Genomic DNA, 16,669 nt, shown 5'->3' with positions numbered 1-16,669 from the left:
GGCGGGTGATACAGGCCCCATGACACAAGGGAAAAAGCGGTAAAACGAGCAAAATCGCTCAAAAACGCTAAGTTCGCCAAAATTTCCCACAATTTCTGTTAAGTAAGTTTATAATCTGAAAAAAGAGGAGAGATTCTGCAAATAATGTGCAAATAATGTGAAATAATGTGCGATTTACCGCTTTTTCCCTTGTGACATGGGGGCTTCTTACTTGCAGATGATTTTACATGCAGAACTCAAACAGGTGATTAAACCATTGGGCTATTCAGTTAAAATCCATACACCCCTATGGAAGACATGCCTTAATCTTCCACACAGGGAGTGTGAATTTCAAATGAAGTTACCTGAATAGGCGATTCCATTTGATATCTACACCCCTGTGTGCGCGATTGAGGTCTTGACCTCCATCTAGGGGGTGTATGCATGTCAAATGGAATAGCCCATTGGCTGCAAGAGTGTGGCAGTCAAATTTCACTGTATCAGCTACACATTGAGTATGTACAGTACACAGCAGCAAAATATCAATTTCAATCCATACACCCCTATGGAAGACATGCCCTTAATCTTCCACACAGGGAGTGTGAATTTCAAATGAAGTTACCTGAATAGGCGATTTCATTTGATATCTACACCCCTGTGTGCGCGATTGAGGTCATGACCTCCATCTAGGGGGTGTATGCATGTCAAATGGAATAGCCCATTGGCTGCAAGAGTGTGGCAGTCAAATTTCACTGTATCAGCTACACATTGAGTATGTACAGTACACAGCAGCAAAATATCAATTTCAATTTTTTGCGGCTTTTTTTTTTTTTTTTTTTTTTTTATCTCGAAAGCCCTAAGTAATATGCGCGTTCTCGTTGCGAAACTTTGATCCGGAACCAATTCTAATTTTTTGACGCCAGAGGAAAAAAGCACTTGGAATTCAGAAAAATGCATTTGAAGTTTTAATTTTACATGGAACCCTATGCAAAATATACAAGTTGGAGTCCAAATTGAGCTATATGCTACACATTGGCTGCCTTGAGATTCAAGTGGTTAAAAATATGAGTGATTTTGAACGTTTCAAATTTTCAGCCCCCCCATTGTGTACTTTGGAACCTGTGGAGCAAATTTGATTTAAATTTCCCTTCTTTCGAAAGCCCTAAGTAATATGCGCGTTCTCGTTGCGAAACTTTGATCCGGAATCAATTCTAATTTTTTGACGCCAGAGGAAAAAAGCACTTGAAATTCCGGAAAAAGCCATTTAAAGTTTGAATTCTCCCATTGAACCCTGTGGTAAAGCCACATTTTGGAATTCAAATTGTGCAATATCTTATATATTGACTGCCTTAAAATTGCAGGGGTTGAAAGTATGGGCAATTTCAAACATTTTATTTTTTTTGACCCCCCCAACACCCCCCACAATGCATTTTTCCCCTTCAAAAATTTGGTGTATGGCGGGTGATACAGGCCCCATGACACAAGGGAAAAAGCGGTAAAACGAGCAAAATCGCTCAAAAACGCTAAGTTCGCCAAAATTTCCCACAATTTCTGTTAAGTAAGTTTATAATCTGAAAAAAGAGGAGAGATTCTGCAAATAATGTGCAAATAATGTGAAATAATGTGCGATTTACCGCTTTTTCCCTTGTGACATGGGGGCTTTTAGGCTTGCGGGTACAGCGCTGCTGTTTTCTGTTAATCTGACATCACAAAATACGGTAGAGTCATCTGCATATACATGATATAGGTACACTGAGTTCTAGCAAGATCAGCAATGAAGACAGATAAAAGCACCAGTCCCAATATGGAGCCTTACGGCACTGAGGCATTAGCCAGATAGGACCACTTTTATAAACCGGCTGGATAAGTAACCCTGAATTCACGTCAGTAATGTCAGCAACTTGCCAGGAACTTTTTTTTTCACCTTGAGAAAAAATGCACCTTTGATGTCAACAGGTCAATAAGACGCATATTGTAGCAAATATAGCGCATTAGGCCATTGCTGAGAGAGGATGGTAAGGAGGTCAGCCGTGCTATGATGGGGTCTAAAGCCAGTGTCTGATATGAGATTGTGCTGTTCGAAAGTGCCTCCACAACCTTGCAGATGTTGCTAAGAAGAGAGATGGGTGGTTCGAAGGTGTCACACATTATTGAAAAGTAGCGGCAGTATCAGCTCCGTTCCGCGTGAAGAGAGGTTATCGTTCATGGAAAGGGCACCGGACCACGTCCAAATACTCATAATTAATGTACAGAATAACAATTATTACAAAAAGATCTTGTACCTCTCTTTGTAATTGGGCCGAAAAATGGCAAATGATATCTGATATCGCAAAACTGTCAGGGTAACAACCAAAAAGCACCCACGCATCAAATAGTACAACATGTGCAATGATCCACTGGAACAGGTTTTTCTCAATCCCTATCTCATGATCTAGGTTGAGAAATCTCTCATAATCTTAAATGGAAATTCCACATCAGCAATATCATTGCCAAAGTAAACAAGGCTCTCTGGTTTTTGCGTAGGAACCTTTGGCGATGTCCGCAGAAAATTAACAATTGAGGACCAACTCGGGGCGACTCTACTCCGCTCTCGTAAGACCTCAGTTAGAGTTTGCCTGTGCTGTTTGGGACCCGCATACAACAACAAACGTCCAACAAATGTATTTGTTGCTAATTTAAAAATCTTTTAAAGAAAATCCTCTCGATAATTTTTTTAATCTCTTGAAAAGTTTGTTAAAATATTATTTTGTGCATTGAATGTGAAACTCAGAATCGCCAAATGCTCAGAAGTTTTGCATTAGGCTGTTTTTCAAAAAGTCATGATTTATTTTCAAAATTCTCCTATTCATTTGTGTAGCTGAAAATCATCCAGACATCTGACAATGGGTGGTCTACTAATGGCAGCCTCCATGAGCTGTACTCGATCTATGTACATGACTGTTTTTAAAGGTGGTAAGCTAGTATACATCTTCATTTTGAAAATATCATTATCATTTCATTTTTTATATAATTTTAAGATAAAAGTCATGATCAAGGTAAAATCCAATTAAAAAAAAAATTATACTTTAAGGTCAAATTCATAAATTGGGCAAATTCATAGTTTTGAGGTAAAGTTCAAAATAAGGTCAAATACAAATTTTTAAGGTAACAGTCAAAATTTTAAAAATAAAAATGTTAAGGTAAACTTCATACTAGGTAAAATTCTAAAAAGTAAAATGAATAGTATCAAGAAATTTTGAGGTTTGAGGGAAGCTTTTGACACCATGAAAACATCCCGGAAAACATCAGCTCATTTGAGAACCAGCCAAAATCAGTGCACAGTGCCTATATTGGGAAGCCCCACACCAAAGTCCGTGCAAAAATCCGCATTATGTTACTGTGATCAGAAATTGCATGGAAATGGCAAGCTTATATGGGTAAAATATAACAAAATTGTTCGCATACTAAATTGGCCATGATGTAATGCATCTTTACATAGATCCGGCTTGTGATTGGTGTTTCAATACTCCAGCTGCCATTACCACTATCTACAGCATACACAAAATTATATTGGGAATTTGCGGCCCTTCATGTCGGTGCTGTTCCCGTTGCGATTATGTTGGAATTAACATTTTAATGTTCCCGGGCAAAATGCCTGCTCAAAATGCAATGTATATACATCATATATAGTCGATATTTTATTCGGGGTTTCGCGGTCAATAAACTGGTAGATTGAATGAGATTTTTTCAATAAGTGAGCCCTATTTACAGCCTGTCTAAAAAAAAGGTGTGCAAGTGGCAAGCGCCATCTTTGGCAATTAGAAAATACTGTTGTGACATAATGCTTACATCAGCGTCAAGGGAGCAGTCCTAGCTTTTAAATACCATTTATTTCATTCATTTTGGTTTCGGCAATCAAGAGATCTGCTTCACTAAACAAAAATGTATGAAAACCCTTTTGTACCACTTTTTATGATAATGAATAAAATGTTATATCCAAATACCTGTACAGTAGGGTTAATAAAAGAACATTCATTTGTAGGATTTAGAAATGATTATGTAACAATTGCTCTGTATAGTTGTATTGAAGAGAAGGGCAGCAAGATGTATTGCTAAAGGTGACGGTCACGCAGAAGGAAGGAGGCTCTGAGTGACCCATGTACACGAACAATAATGTTAAAGATCAAACTGTAAAATGGACAACTTGATTTTAAGCAAATGTCGGATTCAGCTGCTGCACACTCGGAAATATTCTTATGATTTGATGAAAATCATCAATGAATTTTAAATCTTTGGTGTAAAATTCAAACGTATAATTATGATGTGCAATATTTCGTTGAAATGATTTTATTTTTACAACAGAGTGTGCAGTATTTGTCTGTCTTTTAACATGTGTTGAGTGACAAAGAGAACAGTATTTACCATGATAAAATCATTGACATAAATTTTATATGTATTTAATTTTTCAGCAGAATGTGAAACATGTATTTATCTTTTAATCTGTTTTAAGTGGAAAAATAAAATCATTATACATGTAGCATGATAAAACAGTAAAAACAATTTTGTATTGTTGTGTAATCGATGCTTTCTTTTGATTTCACGAAGGAACTCTTGATAAACTGATGCTATCATTGGTTTACATATACAGCCCTCTTCCTTATACATGTTATAGTAGTAAAAGTGGCACAATTGTGATTCTACCCTTTCGTTGTTAACTAAACATATCTCGTGATTAGAACAAGCAAATTGGACAGAACCCGGCATTCAAGAGCTAAGACTGCGCCCTTGACGTTGATGTGAGCATCATGTCACAAAAGTATTTTCTAATTGCCAAAGAGGGCGCTTTTTACTTTCACAATTTTTTTCAGGCGGCGAGTAGCATGATGGTCGGAGAGAGCCGGTTAGTTTTGTGGGGTTCATTATCGTACCCCAACGGTTTTAGCTTGTATTTATATTATTTATTAACATAGGACTATTTGGATGTGATATTTCAAGTGTTTTAAAATATCAAAATAGTCCCATTCAATTACACGGTTGACGATGGAAATTTACTGAATTTCGAGAATGCACGGCGTATACCACTTGATTTATTTTTAGACATATATAAATGATGAGATATGTTGCATCAATGGTTACATTCGATAACATACGTATACTGTGCCTTTATTGTTACTTATATAAACCCTTTTATTACTATTTATTCAATACTTGCGTTTAACATCTAATTTCAAGTTCACCTTAACGGCCCTCCCCGGCCTTCCCTCTAACTACATCACTGATTAAAAAACGTGCATGGACTGTGTATACTAACAGTGGCGTCCACAAGTCGGGCCACAGGTTTCGATTCCCCCGGCTGTTCTAAACTTTTTCGCTCTTCGTAATATGTAAACCCCTAATTTTTTCCCCACTGTGTGCATTTCCCCCTACTGACTGACAAAAGTGTGTGGCCGTGGCCCCGCCCCTTGCGTACGCCACTGTATACTAAACAATATGGCGCCTACATGTAGTGGCCGATTTTAAAAACGAGCTTAAGGCCCGCTTAAGGTACTGGTAAATTGAATCACAAGCTAAGCTGTCAATCGTGTCAGAACCAACCAACCAATGCCTTTTACCAATCGACATTGATAAGTCTTGCGTGATACCCTCGTTATGCTTTCACTATACCCGCTGCACAACAAGTGCAGACGTTTATACGAACTAATGGTGGAGAATCTTTGTCCCGGGATATTGTAAAGGGAAACTTAAAGGGACATATAAAGTTAGGTCATTGCTTCCAGTTGCATGACATCACACATGGCCTTCCATTTTCTTCGTACTTGCATGGACTCCCACACCGCAGAGAGATATGGTCGGGTGTTATAGATTTCCGTCACAGTACCCTCGATAACAGCATCCAGTACACTATGCATCACGTTAACAACCAGTGGACTTTCCACAAAACATTGCAGTAATTCAAGGTAAAAATGTTGCGAAATAACTAAGGTAGAAAAACAACCCAGCAATACCTTAAATATACTGATAATCCTTGTACTACATATCAATTTGTAAGCGCTCTTTAGCAAAGTCATAGTTCATTGAATTTACAACCGTATGACAAAACAGGCGAAAATAGTAACTTTTTGCACAAGATTTGCAATTTAAAGAGAATTAGCCATTGCTCATTCTAATGACGCTAGTATAAGGACAATATAAGTGTGCTTTTCCATTTAATGACATAAAATTTGAAAAATATTGTAAGGAACACTTGAGGTTTTGACTTTTAAAACCTACATTTTGTTCAAAAACTGTGCTTGGATAGGTAGTTATCAACAGATTTACCACATTCGCCTTGCCAAAACATTGAATTGCGTTATCTGTTCACCTAGTGACGAAAAGTGATTTTAAGGGGAATATTAGCTTTCGTTTGATAAAAAAAATCTGATTGGATGAAGGGAACACTTGAGGTTCCGACAAAACCAATCAAAGAGGCCCATTTTTCTGCTAGAAGCTCCACAGCTCTTACGATGCTATGCACTCAAACGTGTAGTGTAATCACAGACTGTGTGGAGACAATTCACTGCTTGCTTGAGAGCTCTTGGACGAAAATGTATACTCAGGTTTATCGAGGTGGAAACTGTGCGCATGATAGTTTATAAGAGAATCGGTTTTGTATAGAAACCTTTCCATATGTAGGGGATCCGCCAAGCCAGAAGGGCTCTAGAAAAGGTTAAACCTAAATCACAATTTATTTTGTGTGCGTGAAAAAAACGCCAATTTGGGCCTATCAACATGTAATTTTTAGAACCCTTCGGATTCCCAAATTTTAATATAATAGTAATGAGTGAGCTCACATTAGTTCATGGTGCCACTGCGCGACAAAATGTTGATTAAAAACTTTGCTATCATTTTTTAACAAAATGTGTCTCAAAATTACACAGGACGTGATCCTATAGCATGGTTATAAATTGAACGTCCTCGGGGACACACCGACATCGCCCGGTTAATAATTACATTAGTACAGCCAGAGACACTGAAATGAATACACGGGATCGATACACGTAAATGTGCTATGCACGATTGATATTCAGACGATAAATCTTTGGATACCGGGGTGGAAAATGATGAATATCTCCCGTAAATGATTTCGTATAAAGAAACCAGATCTGGTTCCTTGCACTTGAACATATATGTTCAACATGTATTATCGTCGTTAGGTTGCGGTTTGAAAAACCAGCGTGCGTCTTGAGCTGAAAAAGTGACCAAAATCATCAGATTTTATATAGCGCAGCGTAGACCCTCGTGGAGGTAGTCTCGGGCAAGACTGTATGTGGCTATCACGAACATACAGGATCGACGAGTGTTAGACCGACTGACACCAACTGACTGTGTAGGAGACTATCGTAAAGGCAGTTAAAAGCATAGGACAATGGCGTATGTATGCTCGCTGACCGTACAGAGGTCAGTCACAGGCTAATGTCATTAGCCTTAGTCGGATGTCCTTCAGCCTATTATGTGTTTTATAAACAGGTGGGAACACCCATTCGTGGCTGTGGATTCACCCTACCATGGCATTTTCTGCCATGAAGATATCGGGGCGATGTCACTGTGGGGGAAAGCTTCCAGTAAAGCGCTGATATGTCATGCACTACAGCGCGGGATATTCAAATCAGTACAATAAATCATTTAAGTATGCTAATGAGTTTGACCTATACACTGACCTCGTATTTCTTTCGTATTTTTGTTCCATTATTTACGCCATATTTGACCATGATAGCTTAAAAATTGTAATTTATTTCGCGCGCCTTTTACCAAGGGACTAGATTCCCTCTACTTTTTACTTTTTCTACTTTTTCACAAATCCCATCGAATAGAAAGACCCTTGGGCCAGTACCACATTTACATGGGAGTTCCCCCGATGCTTATCCATCCCCCAATGTCGAATAGAAATCTACGTCACTGGACCTTTGGACCCCTGGGCCCGTACCACATTTACATGGGAGTTCTTTTGATGCTTACCCCCCATAAAGGTTGAAAACAGCATTCCTCGTCTGTTGTGGTGCCTCTGGTTTTGCTAATTCACGAAGAACTTTGATAAATTGTTGCTGAAGAGCCACGGTACGTGCTGTAGAAATAGTTCAAATGAAGAAGACTACACTATGATCATTCTTATAACTTTATTTTTGCAAATCTGTGAGAATGCAACACAATCCTTGCACAGATGATAAAACGGTGCTGCTGGCTGCTTTTCACGCACTTTCTCCAAGAAACAGGTCTTGTTCCATACTATTCCACTTACTATTTGGGAATTATCATCTGTGCAAGGATCTTGTACTCATTCTCACAGATTTCTTGTGCTGGGTGCCAATTATTGGGCTGTGAATGTGGTTCAAGAAGCTGTTCCATGTCAGTGCATTTTGCTGTTGTGTCAACAACTGCTTGGTTACTGACACGTGTTTAGAATACAGTATTGAAGCAATCCTGAGTGTAATTTTGGTTCATTTTGATGGACAAGATGACCTTGTGAAAAAATTATAACTTTCTTTTTGAGCTCAGTTTAGTTAAACTTTCCTTCGTATGTTCATTATACCTGACTGTCTTTAATATATTGTGAAATTTTGTGCATTTTCATTATTCTCTCCATGCACATTCAAAATCTTCAAAACGGGCTAAATACGCAACCTCGCTTCGATACATACAAGAGAGTGGTTTTGATTAGATCGACGGGCGTACGACTACGGCGCTTGGAAATCGCAATCTCTCTATTAGTATTATGTTGAAAGGACTGCTCGCGTATGTGATCTGAAATCTTAAGCGTGTTTATTGGCTACGATATGGCCATGATAATGTCCAAACTAATTCAAGGGAATCGTCGTAACCTTCTGGAGGAAAACGTTTTATATTAAGCTCTGGGTGCTAGTAATTATCAAATGATATACTTGGTGAATGTAACAATAGGTTTACAATTGTGTCGGATTGTGACACAAGCTACTAGTCTAGTAGCTTGTGTCTAGTAGCTTGCGTCTAGTAGCTTCTGTCTAGTCTAGTCCAGACAGGTACTTACGGTCGTGATCGCTTATCAGGCGTATGTTAATTTCAGCAAACACGTTGATAACATAAGAATACTTCAGTCGTTCCTTTCGAAAGATGAGTTTCTGCTGCAGAATAGCTTCATCATCAGCTAGACGAATACAAATTCAAAATACAGTAACATTTAGTGGATATTTCTTCAAGCGGCTTCCAGTGCCACATGTATAGTAACTGTTTTGGTTTTTAAAACCAACAATATTTACAAGAAAAGACAAATATATTTGAATCTATTTATGATTAGGCTTATAGGTCCTCACTTACTGAGATTCTGGATTTTATTGGTGAATACTTTCCACCAAAATTTGACATCATTCAGAGCTACTGTCATACCGGATGCTGTAGCAGGGTGACGGGTATTCAGGGCGTCACCTAGGATCAGCAGTCCTGGTGTTACGTCAAAGTTTGCTGCCATTCTCTGACATCTCACAACACGTAAACCATCGCCAATACTTTCCATCACTGACTGCTTCATGTGCTCTATATTGAAATACAATTGCAAACTTTTAAAGCAATTATTGTGGGGTTGGATTTTATAATTCTGTCACCTTCCATCATTCATGCCATATACTTTCGCACTTGTGTTTACAGTTTTGAACAAATTGAATATGTTAGAAAGAAAGTTTAGAAAACATGCCATTAATAGAAGAGGGCCCACGGCTAGCACTGCGTGGTATCGCCGTGCGTGATATACGAAGTAACAATGCGGCTTCAGAGACATACCTGGCAAATTCGGCACAACCTTTTTCTCGCAGAATTCCTTAAGATTTGCCGGTGGTTTACCATGAACAAATACAATTGATCTATCTTCATGGTCATTCAGCCTGTAGTTTGCGATTTGTGCTTCAGGATGACCGATACCATACTCTAGAAATTCACCCTCACCCTTCCCTGATTCGAACCTGTAGTTTTTCAGAGAATATCCAATGGCGACGCCCGAACTAACAGGTTGATGTGTGGTTCGATACTCGGCAGTCAATTTGGAGTAGTACCCGTCACCTATCATGACGAGAGGAGCTCGAATTTCCTGTAAGTATGCGCTAGATTTATGAGTGTCATACATCATGCAAGATTTTCGTGCATTCTAGATTAAAGTTATTAGAGAGATTGCAATGAGCTATTCTAGAAAATAAACGACCACCCCCTATAGAGGGCATTGGAATTCCAGACTTTTCTGCAGCTTATTTTGTCTGGAATTGCATACTTTTTTGCTCATGGTGTCTGAAAATTATAATAAAAAACATAACAGAAACCGCAGGAATTCCAGGCTAATTTTGAAAATATGCTCTGGAATGCCAGGTTTTCTTTCTAAACACAGATTTATAGGGGGGGGGGGTGTGGTTTATTTTCTGGAATAGCCCAATGTCCAATACGTCCTGCGCGGACTGTGTGTTGATTCGACGTTCAAAACGTCTGTACAGCGGGTTCCAAACTAGATTGGATTCTAAGCTATATTGTGCTCCTTCGTCACGAAGATGTGAGTGTGACGGGAATTTTGAATAGATTTCACGTACGTTCGATGCTACGTTTGGAAATCGCAATCTCTCTATTATTACCTGTATGACGGCATCATCCTTCTTCTTATATGTGACACCAACTACACGTCCATTCTCTTTAATCAGTTCCTTCCCTACAGCTTCAATAACTGTCACCCTGTATGTAAAACGATAAAGAGAAAATAACAACGAGATTACTGATCATTTGGGGACCCTGTTCTATTGAGGTACAGGGATGGTCCAATAGTATCCTGTAACCAACATGCGAATCGTGTAAAACGTGCCGTAATTGGTATTTATAGCGCTGATCGGATCATTATAGGCTATGGAGGCATTTCAACTGCGCTCTTATTTGGCGGGTAAAGGTCGTTGACCTTACACAGGGGTCAAGTTCAAAATTACTTAGTCAGAAAAAGTATAGTTTGACCTATCTACGTCGTACGGTGATAGGGTTATATAATTATTGTGACTTCATAAATCTAATTTTGGTTCCACATGGAGCGAAAATGGTATAAAATCATTTGTTTTTTCAGGATTAATTAGAAAAAGAATATTTTTGCGGTATGCAGGATGTTTCGTTACCTTGGCAACGCATCAGAATATGACAATACAAACTGCTTTCTTCTTAATCCATTTTGACCTTGACTATTGATGTGTTACGTGGTTAAGAAAGCACGCTAGATAGTTAAAACTATCTTTTTTCTGTTTTCTTGCAACAAGACTATAATAATCTGAGATATTTTTCATTAAAATCATAGAAAGTTGGACATATTGTGGGCTTAGTGCAACAAATGACTATCTACAAATTGGACATTTCGAGATAACATTTAGTTTTACTGTCACTAATTACAAAAACAACCCTTTGTTGTGACCATTTATTGAATATATTACTTGTAATAAACATCAGTATAATTTTGTGTCCAACTGAATGATTGATAACTTTTTTTAATTTATCAAATATGGACTAAGGCATAGTCTATTAACTGTCCCTTGGACTTCACCAGGAACCCTAACGCGACCCCACACACAGCAACACATTTAGGGTTAATTGTGGATTATTTTGTTTTAATTATGTCCAACAAGAGCTGTCCTATTAAAAACAGAACCCTCATTGCGCCCTCCTTTTCTCCTATTTCTAAAATATTAATCAAATATTTTTGGGTAGGTAAAGAAACCTTAAATTGTTAGCATTAATAAACCAAAACAATTATTTCAATCGGCTCACAATTTTTGAAGATATGCCCTCTTTAAGAAATGTACCCGTTTTTCACTCTGTCCACGGATGAGGTTTGGCTACATCAAAGATTGAAATAAAACACACGGTTAATAACATGGAAAGATAATAGCATTAGGCTTTGGAAAGCATTCACTATGAGCGAGTATCACCAGCTATATAAATCTCCAACATCATCGCAACCGTATTACTGCTGCATTCGCAAGTATACGGCGCACAAGGAGGGTACGCAATGCAATAGATGCAATGAGGAGCGGGGTTGAAACCTGTATTCGTCAAGGAGGCAACCAGGTAGAGGACAAAGCAGCACAGTACTCACTTCAGAAGAACTAAGGGCATACCAAACAGCCCTTTTCAGGCTACCTTTTATCTCAAAAAGAGAAATGACATGTTGTAAATGAAAAGAAAGCAAGAAACAACAAAGTAAGAGAGTAAGAAAGATAATGAAACAAAAAGGCATTAAAAGGGCATTTCGTGATCCACAGCCTCATCCCCCCACTTTTCTCAAAAAAAGTTGAGATTTTTATATCACTGGAATACTCTTTCTACATAATGTTTATGTAAAAATATTTCTTGCAGATTAATTCGTTTAGCAAAGATATCGCGAAATTTGAATTTCGTTCTGGTGCACCAGAACGAAATTACAACGTATTGTCTATGGAGCAGTGTAATACACATAATCATGCATAACTCGCAAACGCAAAATCGGAATCAACTGAAATTTTGGGAATATGCTTTTTCGTGGATATCTACTGAAAATGTCATAAAAAGAGGATGCTAGGATCACGAAATACTCCTTTAATAACCAAGAAAAAATAAGTTTAATTGCAAGTATAGCAAAAGAAGTCCCATCCCACATCCATTTTGCCGACAAGTTAATGACATTTTACACAATCCATAGCCCATAGGCACACCGGTAAAGCCCAATCCCTAAATAAAGTTTGTTATTTTTATCGAGTTATCATTGAAGAATGCTTGATATTCATGCATGGTACGTGTACTCCTTTTCAATCTTTGAAGTAGCCAAACTTCCTCCGTGGACAGAGTGAAAAACGGGTACATTTCTGGAAAAGAGCACATCTTCAAAAGTTGTAAGCCGATTGAAATATTTCTTTCGGTGTAAGCTAACGAATAAAGATTTCTTTACATACCAAAATATATTTGATTAACCTTTCAAAAATAGGAGAAACAGATGGCGCAATGAGGGTTCAGGTTTTATTGGGACACCCTGTATTTGGACCAAAATGGATCTTACGATTTTTGGGCGATAGCCCTCTTTCTCAGAGCATTAACAAGATATCCATGTCGCATCGATATTCCTCCTGGTTCAGGGTATTGAACATAACCTGGTTCTCCTCCCAGTCGAATGTCGAAAAATGCAATGCCTTTCACAAAATTTCCATCGATGTCGTCTAGAATATCTACAGTTTACGAGGTTGACAACAAAAAACGGAGAGTATGAGTTGAAGTTCTGCTATTAATTTAATTATTTATTTATTTAATTAGTAATTTATTTATACTTTTTACCTAGCTGGGGGGTTTACACCCCCCAGCTAGGTATTCTAATGCTATCCGATTCTGCTTTCTTCTGGCAACAAAAACTAGGTAATTTCAAAATGCTTCTCCTCCTACATGTTACACCCAACAATTACGTAACTTGCACCTATGTATTGCCTATATCCAGTGCCCATATGGTGCAAACAGAATTGGGATCAAAGGTCATTAAAGGGGCATTTTCGGTATATAACCTAATATCTTCAAAATGCTTCTTCTGCCACATATTACATAGCACAATGACGTCACTTACACATGTGCATCGGCTTTACCCAGTGCCCATACTTTGCACACAGAATTGGGGTCTAAGGTCATTCAGGTGGTAAAATCTTACAATTGCATTATCTGGACATATGTAAGGGGTATCGGGCTCAACCTCGATACAATAAATCTCATGAACAGGGGAACATTTTGCGGGGTCAGGTCAAAGGTCATGCAGAGGTCAAATTTTAGAAACGCATTTCCTGGACATCTGTAAGGGGTACAGGGCTCAAACTTGGTGACAACAAACTTAATGATCAGGGGAACATGTTGGAACACTTTGCAGGGGTCAGGTCAAAGGTTATCTGGGGTCAAATCTTTATAACTTCATTTTCTGGATATCTGCAAGGGGTATGGGGCTCAAACTCAGTGACAACAAATCTCATGACCAGGGGAACATTTTGCAGGGGTCAGGTCAAAGGTCATGTAGAGGTCAAATTTTCTAAATGCATTTTCTGGACATCTGTTAGGGGTACGGGGCTCAAAGTCCACAACAACAAACTTACTGACCTGGGGAACATTTTGGAACACTGTGCAAGGGTCATGTCAAAGGTCATCTGGGGTCAAATCGTAGAATTCATTTTCTGGACATCTGTAAGAGGTACGGGGTTCAAACATGGTGACAACAAACCTCAAGACCAGGGGAACATTATGGAACATCATGCATAGGTCAGGTCAAAGGTCATCTGGGGTCAACTCTTAGAATTGAATTTTTTGGACATCTGTTAGGAGTACGGGACTCAAACTCGGTGAAAACAAACCCCATGACCAGGGGAGCATTTTTGGAACATTTTGTAGGGGTCAGATACCTCCACAACACCAACATGCCCCAGCTAGGTTTGTGGTCTATGACCACCATTTGCCACTAGTTATATCTATTCTTTAGTATATTTATGATGTTTATACAGATAAATATTACTATGATCCTCTAGAAATTGGACTATTCCAGAAATTAAAGGTACTACCTCTAAAAAAGACATGGGACTCCCAAATATTTTCACCGTTTTTTACTCTGGGAAATCCCCCCCCCCCCCAAAAAAAATGGTCATTATTCTCAAAACCCTACAGAAGACAATGAAATTCCCAAGAAAAATATCCCTTTTTTAGGCTTGGATATTCTCAAAACTTAGTCACTGGGAATTTTTTAAGCATTTTTTTATCAAAATGTGAATTCCCAATTTTTTGGTCTGGGAATTCCCAAAAATTTATGGTAAAATTTCACATGTCTTAAGGGTAGACGAGGTATTGTTGGTCGAAGCAACCAAAAAAATCGATTTTCATTATCTAGATCAATATATTATTGAAAATTAACACCTTGATGTTTTGCAAAAGTTCATTCTACAAATCGTATATTTTGCAAACTTGCTTAATTTATTGTTGTTAATGAGTTATGTACGTTTTACAAAAGTGTTGTTGTTTCAGCCTTCTTTACAACGTAACTCAAGAACCGCAGCACCTATAAAAGTATATCTGGGATATTTTAATTCTTCTACACGCCCGCTATGAATTGAGCAATGCAGTTGTTGCCAAAGCGCACTACCATTCGTAAGATGCTGTGAACTACCAAATCACAACAGTTTAAAATAATTAATAACCTTAAGGGATCTAGAATGAGCGTTTATGGCGTTTCGACAGTATTTTTTGTGGGACATGAGAGCACCTCAGACGTATCGAATTGCATTCTGAATACGAAACATGTCTTTCTGATATCAAATAATTTTCATTTTTGAAATTCACGATATAATACAAATTTTATGACAAATTATTAAAATTTGATATTTTTCAAATTTTTGATATATAACAGTCCTCGAAATAAATTTTATAAATCTAATGATATATTCTTAAAGTGTATGTAGCTGGGAGGAAAAGCCGACGATCAATTGAAAATTTTGACCTTTTATATTAAAAAAAAAAATAGGTCTTTTGGGAAAAAATCCATATCTTCAATACGAAAGGTCAAAATTTTCAATTGATCGTCGGCTTTTCATCCCACCTACATACACTTTAAGTATAAATCATCAGATTTATAAAGTTTACTTCAAGTACTGTTAAATATCAAAAATATCAATTTTAATGATTTGCCATAAAATGTGTATTACATTGCGAATTTCAAAAAATCAAAATTATTTGATATCAGAACGACATTCTTCGTATTCAGAATGCAATTCGATATGTCTGATTGTTCCACAATAAATACTGTCCAAACGTTCATACCCCTTCCCTTAAGGGAAATGCCATTAATTTCTGGAATAGCCCATTACACGGGTAATATTTTTTTAATTTGACCTTTCATGTCCATCTCTTCCAAGGCATTGATCCCGCCTGGTATAAGTAACTCCCCTCGGAATGTGTCATCAGTACCCATATTTCTCTCTATAATAACGACCTTTTTGCCTTCCATACCAAGCCTGGCGGCAAAACTTGCCCCCGTAATACCGCCACCAATTACCACTATATCAGGATCTGTACTTTGGAATTCTGGCGGCGGACTGAGCTGGAAAAAAACAATTATTAATAAAAATGAATAGAAGAGACATTTCAAAACGTTTTCGTTGTTTGCAACATATTTGGTTGGTGTTCCTGGAGCCCTGGACTGCAAATACAGACTGTAACAATAAAAATTATATAATTGCATTTTTGCTTTTTAGAAAAAAAAATAAAAGAGATCATGGCAACAATGTTATATGCAGTAGAATCAGTAACATCTTGCCTAACAGTTTCTTTACTACTGTCTATTCAATTGGGCAATTTGAGAAAATAAGTGCACACCCCTTTAGAGGAGTAACTTTTCTATAAATGAAATGTCTGGATTTCCAAGTTTGCTTTCTGGAAATAACTGGGATTCCAGTAGCCAATGTTACTGGAAAAGGCTTGGAAATACAATTAAATGAATGAAAAATCACGGAAATGTTCTAATCTGTCTTCAATTACTCTGTAGCTAAAGTCATCCAAAAAGTTGCTAGTCACAAATATCTCGGAGTCACCATTTCCAGTGATTTGACTTTCAAAGAAACCTTGGACCATGCTCACAGAAGGTGAAACTAAAGGCTTACCAAAGTTTAGTAAGACCTCAGCTTGAATGGTTACGGTTCGCTATCTCTAA

The 16,669-nt window shown here is 37.8% G+C and overlaps 2 protein-coding genes across 2 annotated transcripts; both read right to left on the bottom strand.

The window, feature by feature from the left end:
- Positions 1-7,949: 7,949 nt before the first annotated feature.
- LOC140162187 (squalene monooxygenase-like) lies at positions 7,950-10,084 on the bottom strand. The gene is made up of 4 exons (XM_072185455.1): positions 9,745-10,084; positions 9,286-9,501; positions 8,999-9,115; positions 7,950-8,059 (listed from the first exon to the last, which is right to left on the bottom strand). Exons 1-4 carry the CDS (start codon positions 10,082-10,084, stop codon positions 7,950-7,952), a joined length of 783 nt encoding a protein of 260 aa, XP_072041556.1.
- Positions 10,085-10,233: 149 nt separating this feature from the next.
- Positions 10,234-15,931, bottom strand: LOC140162176 (squalene monooxygenase-like). Its single transcript, XM_072185447.1, has 4 exons — positions 15,853-15,931; positions 13,007-13,172; positions 10,578-10,674; positions 10,234-10,242 (listed from the first exon to the last, which is right to left on the bottom strand). Exons 1-4 carry the CDS (start codon positions 15,929-15,931, stop codon positions 10,234-10,236), a joined length of 351 nt encoding a protein of 116 aa, XP_072041548.1.
- Positions 15,932-16,669: the final 738 nt, after the last annotated feature.

The sequence above is a fragment of the Amphiura filiformis genome, chromosome 1 (assembly GCF_039555335.1).
Source record: "Amphiura filiformis chromosome 1, Afil_fr2py, whole genome shotgun sequence".
NCBI classification, from domain to species: Eukaryota; Metazoa; Echinodermata; class Ophiuroidea; order Amphilepidida; family Amphiuridae; genus Amphiura; species Amphiura filiformis.
The sequence above is the reverse complement of the archived record's forward strand: the minus strand, read 5'-3'. Positions and strand labels throughout refer to the sequence as shown.

Coding starts and splice junctions, on each gene's coding strand:
- LOC140162187 (XM_072185455.1), bottom strand. CDS start 10,084: ATGTATGACACTCATAAATCTAGCGCATACTTACAGGAAATTCGAGCT. Junction 9,502..9,744: donor GGTTGTGCCGAATTTGCCAG/GTATGTCTCTGA, acceptor ATTTCAATATAG/AGCACATGAAGCAGTCAGTG. Junction 8,060..8,998: donor CCTGATAAGCGATCACGACC/GTAAGTACCTGT, acceptor CTATTTCTACAG/CACGTACCGTGGCTCTTCAG.
- LOC140162176 (XM_072185447.1), bottom strand. CDS start 15,931: ATGGGTACTGATGACACATTCCGAGGGGAGTTACTTATACCAGGCGGG. Junction 13,173..15,852: donor GGAAGAGATGGACATGAAAG/GTCAAATTAAAA, acceptor CGTAAACTGTAG/ATATTCTAGACGACATCGAT. Junction 10,675..13,006: donor AGGGCTATCGCCCAAAAATC/GTAAGATCCATT, acceptor TTTTACATACAG/GGTGACAGTTATTGAAGCTG.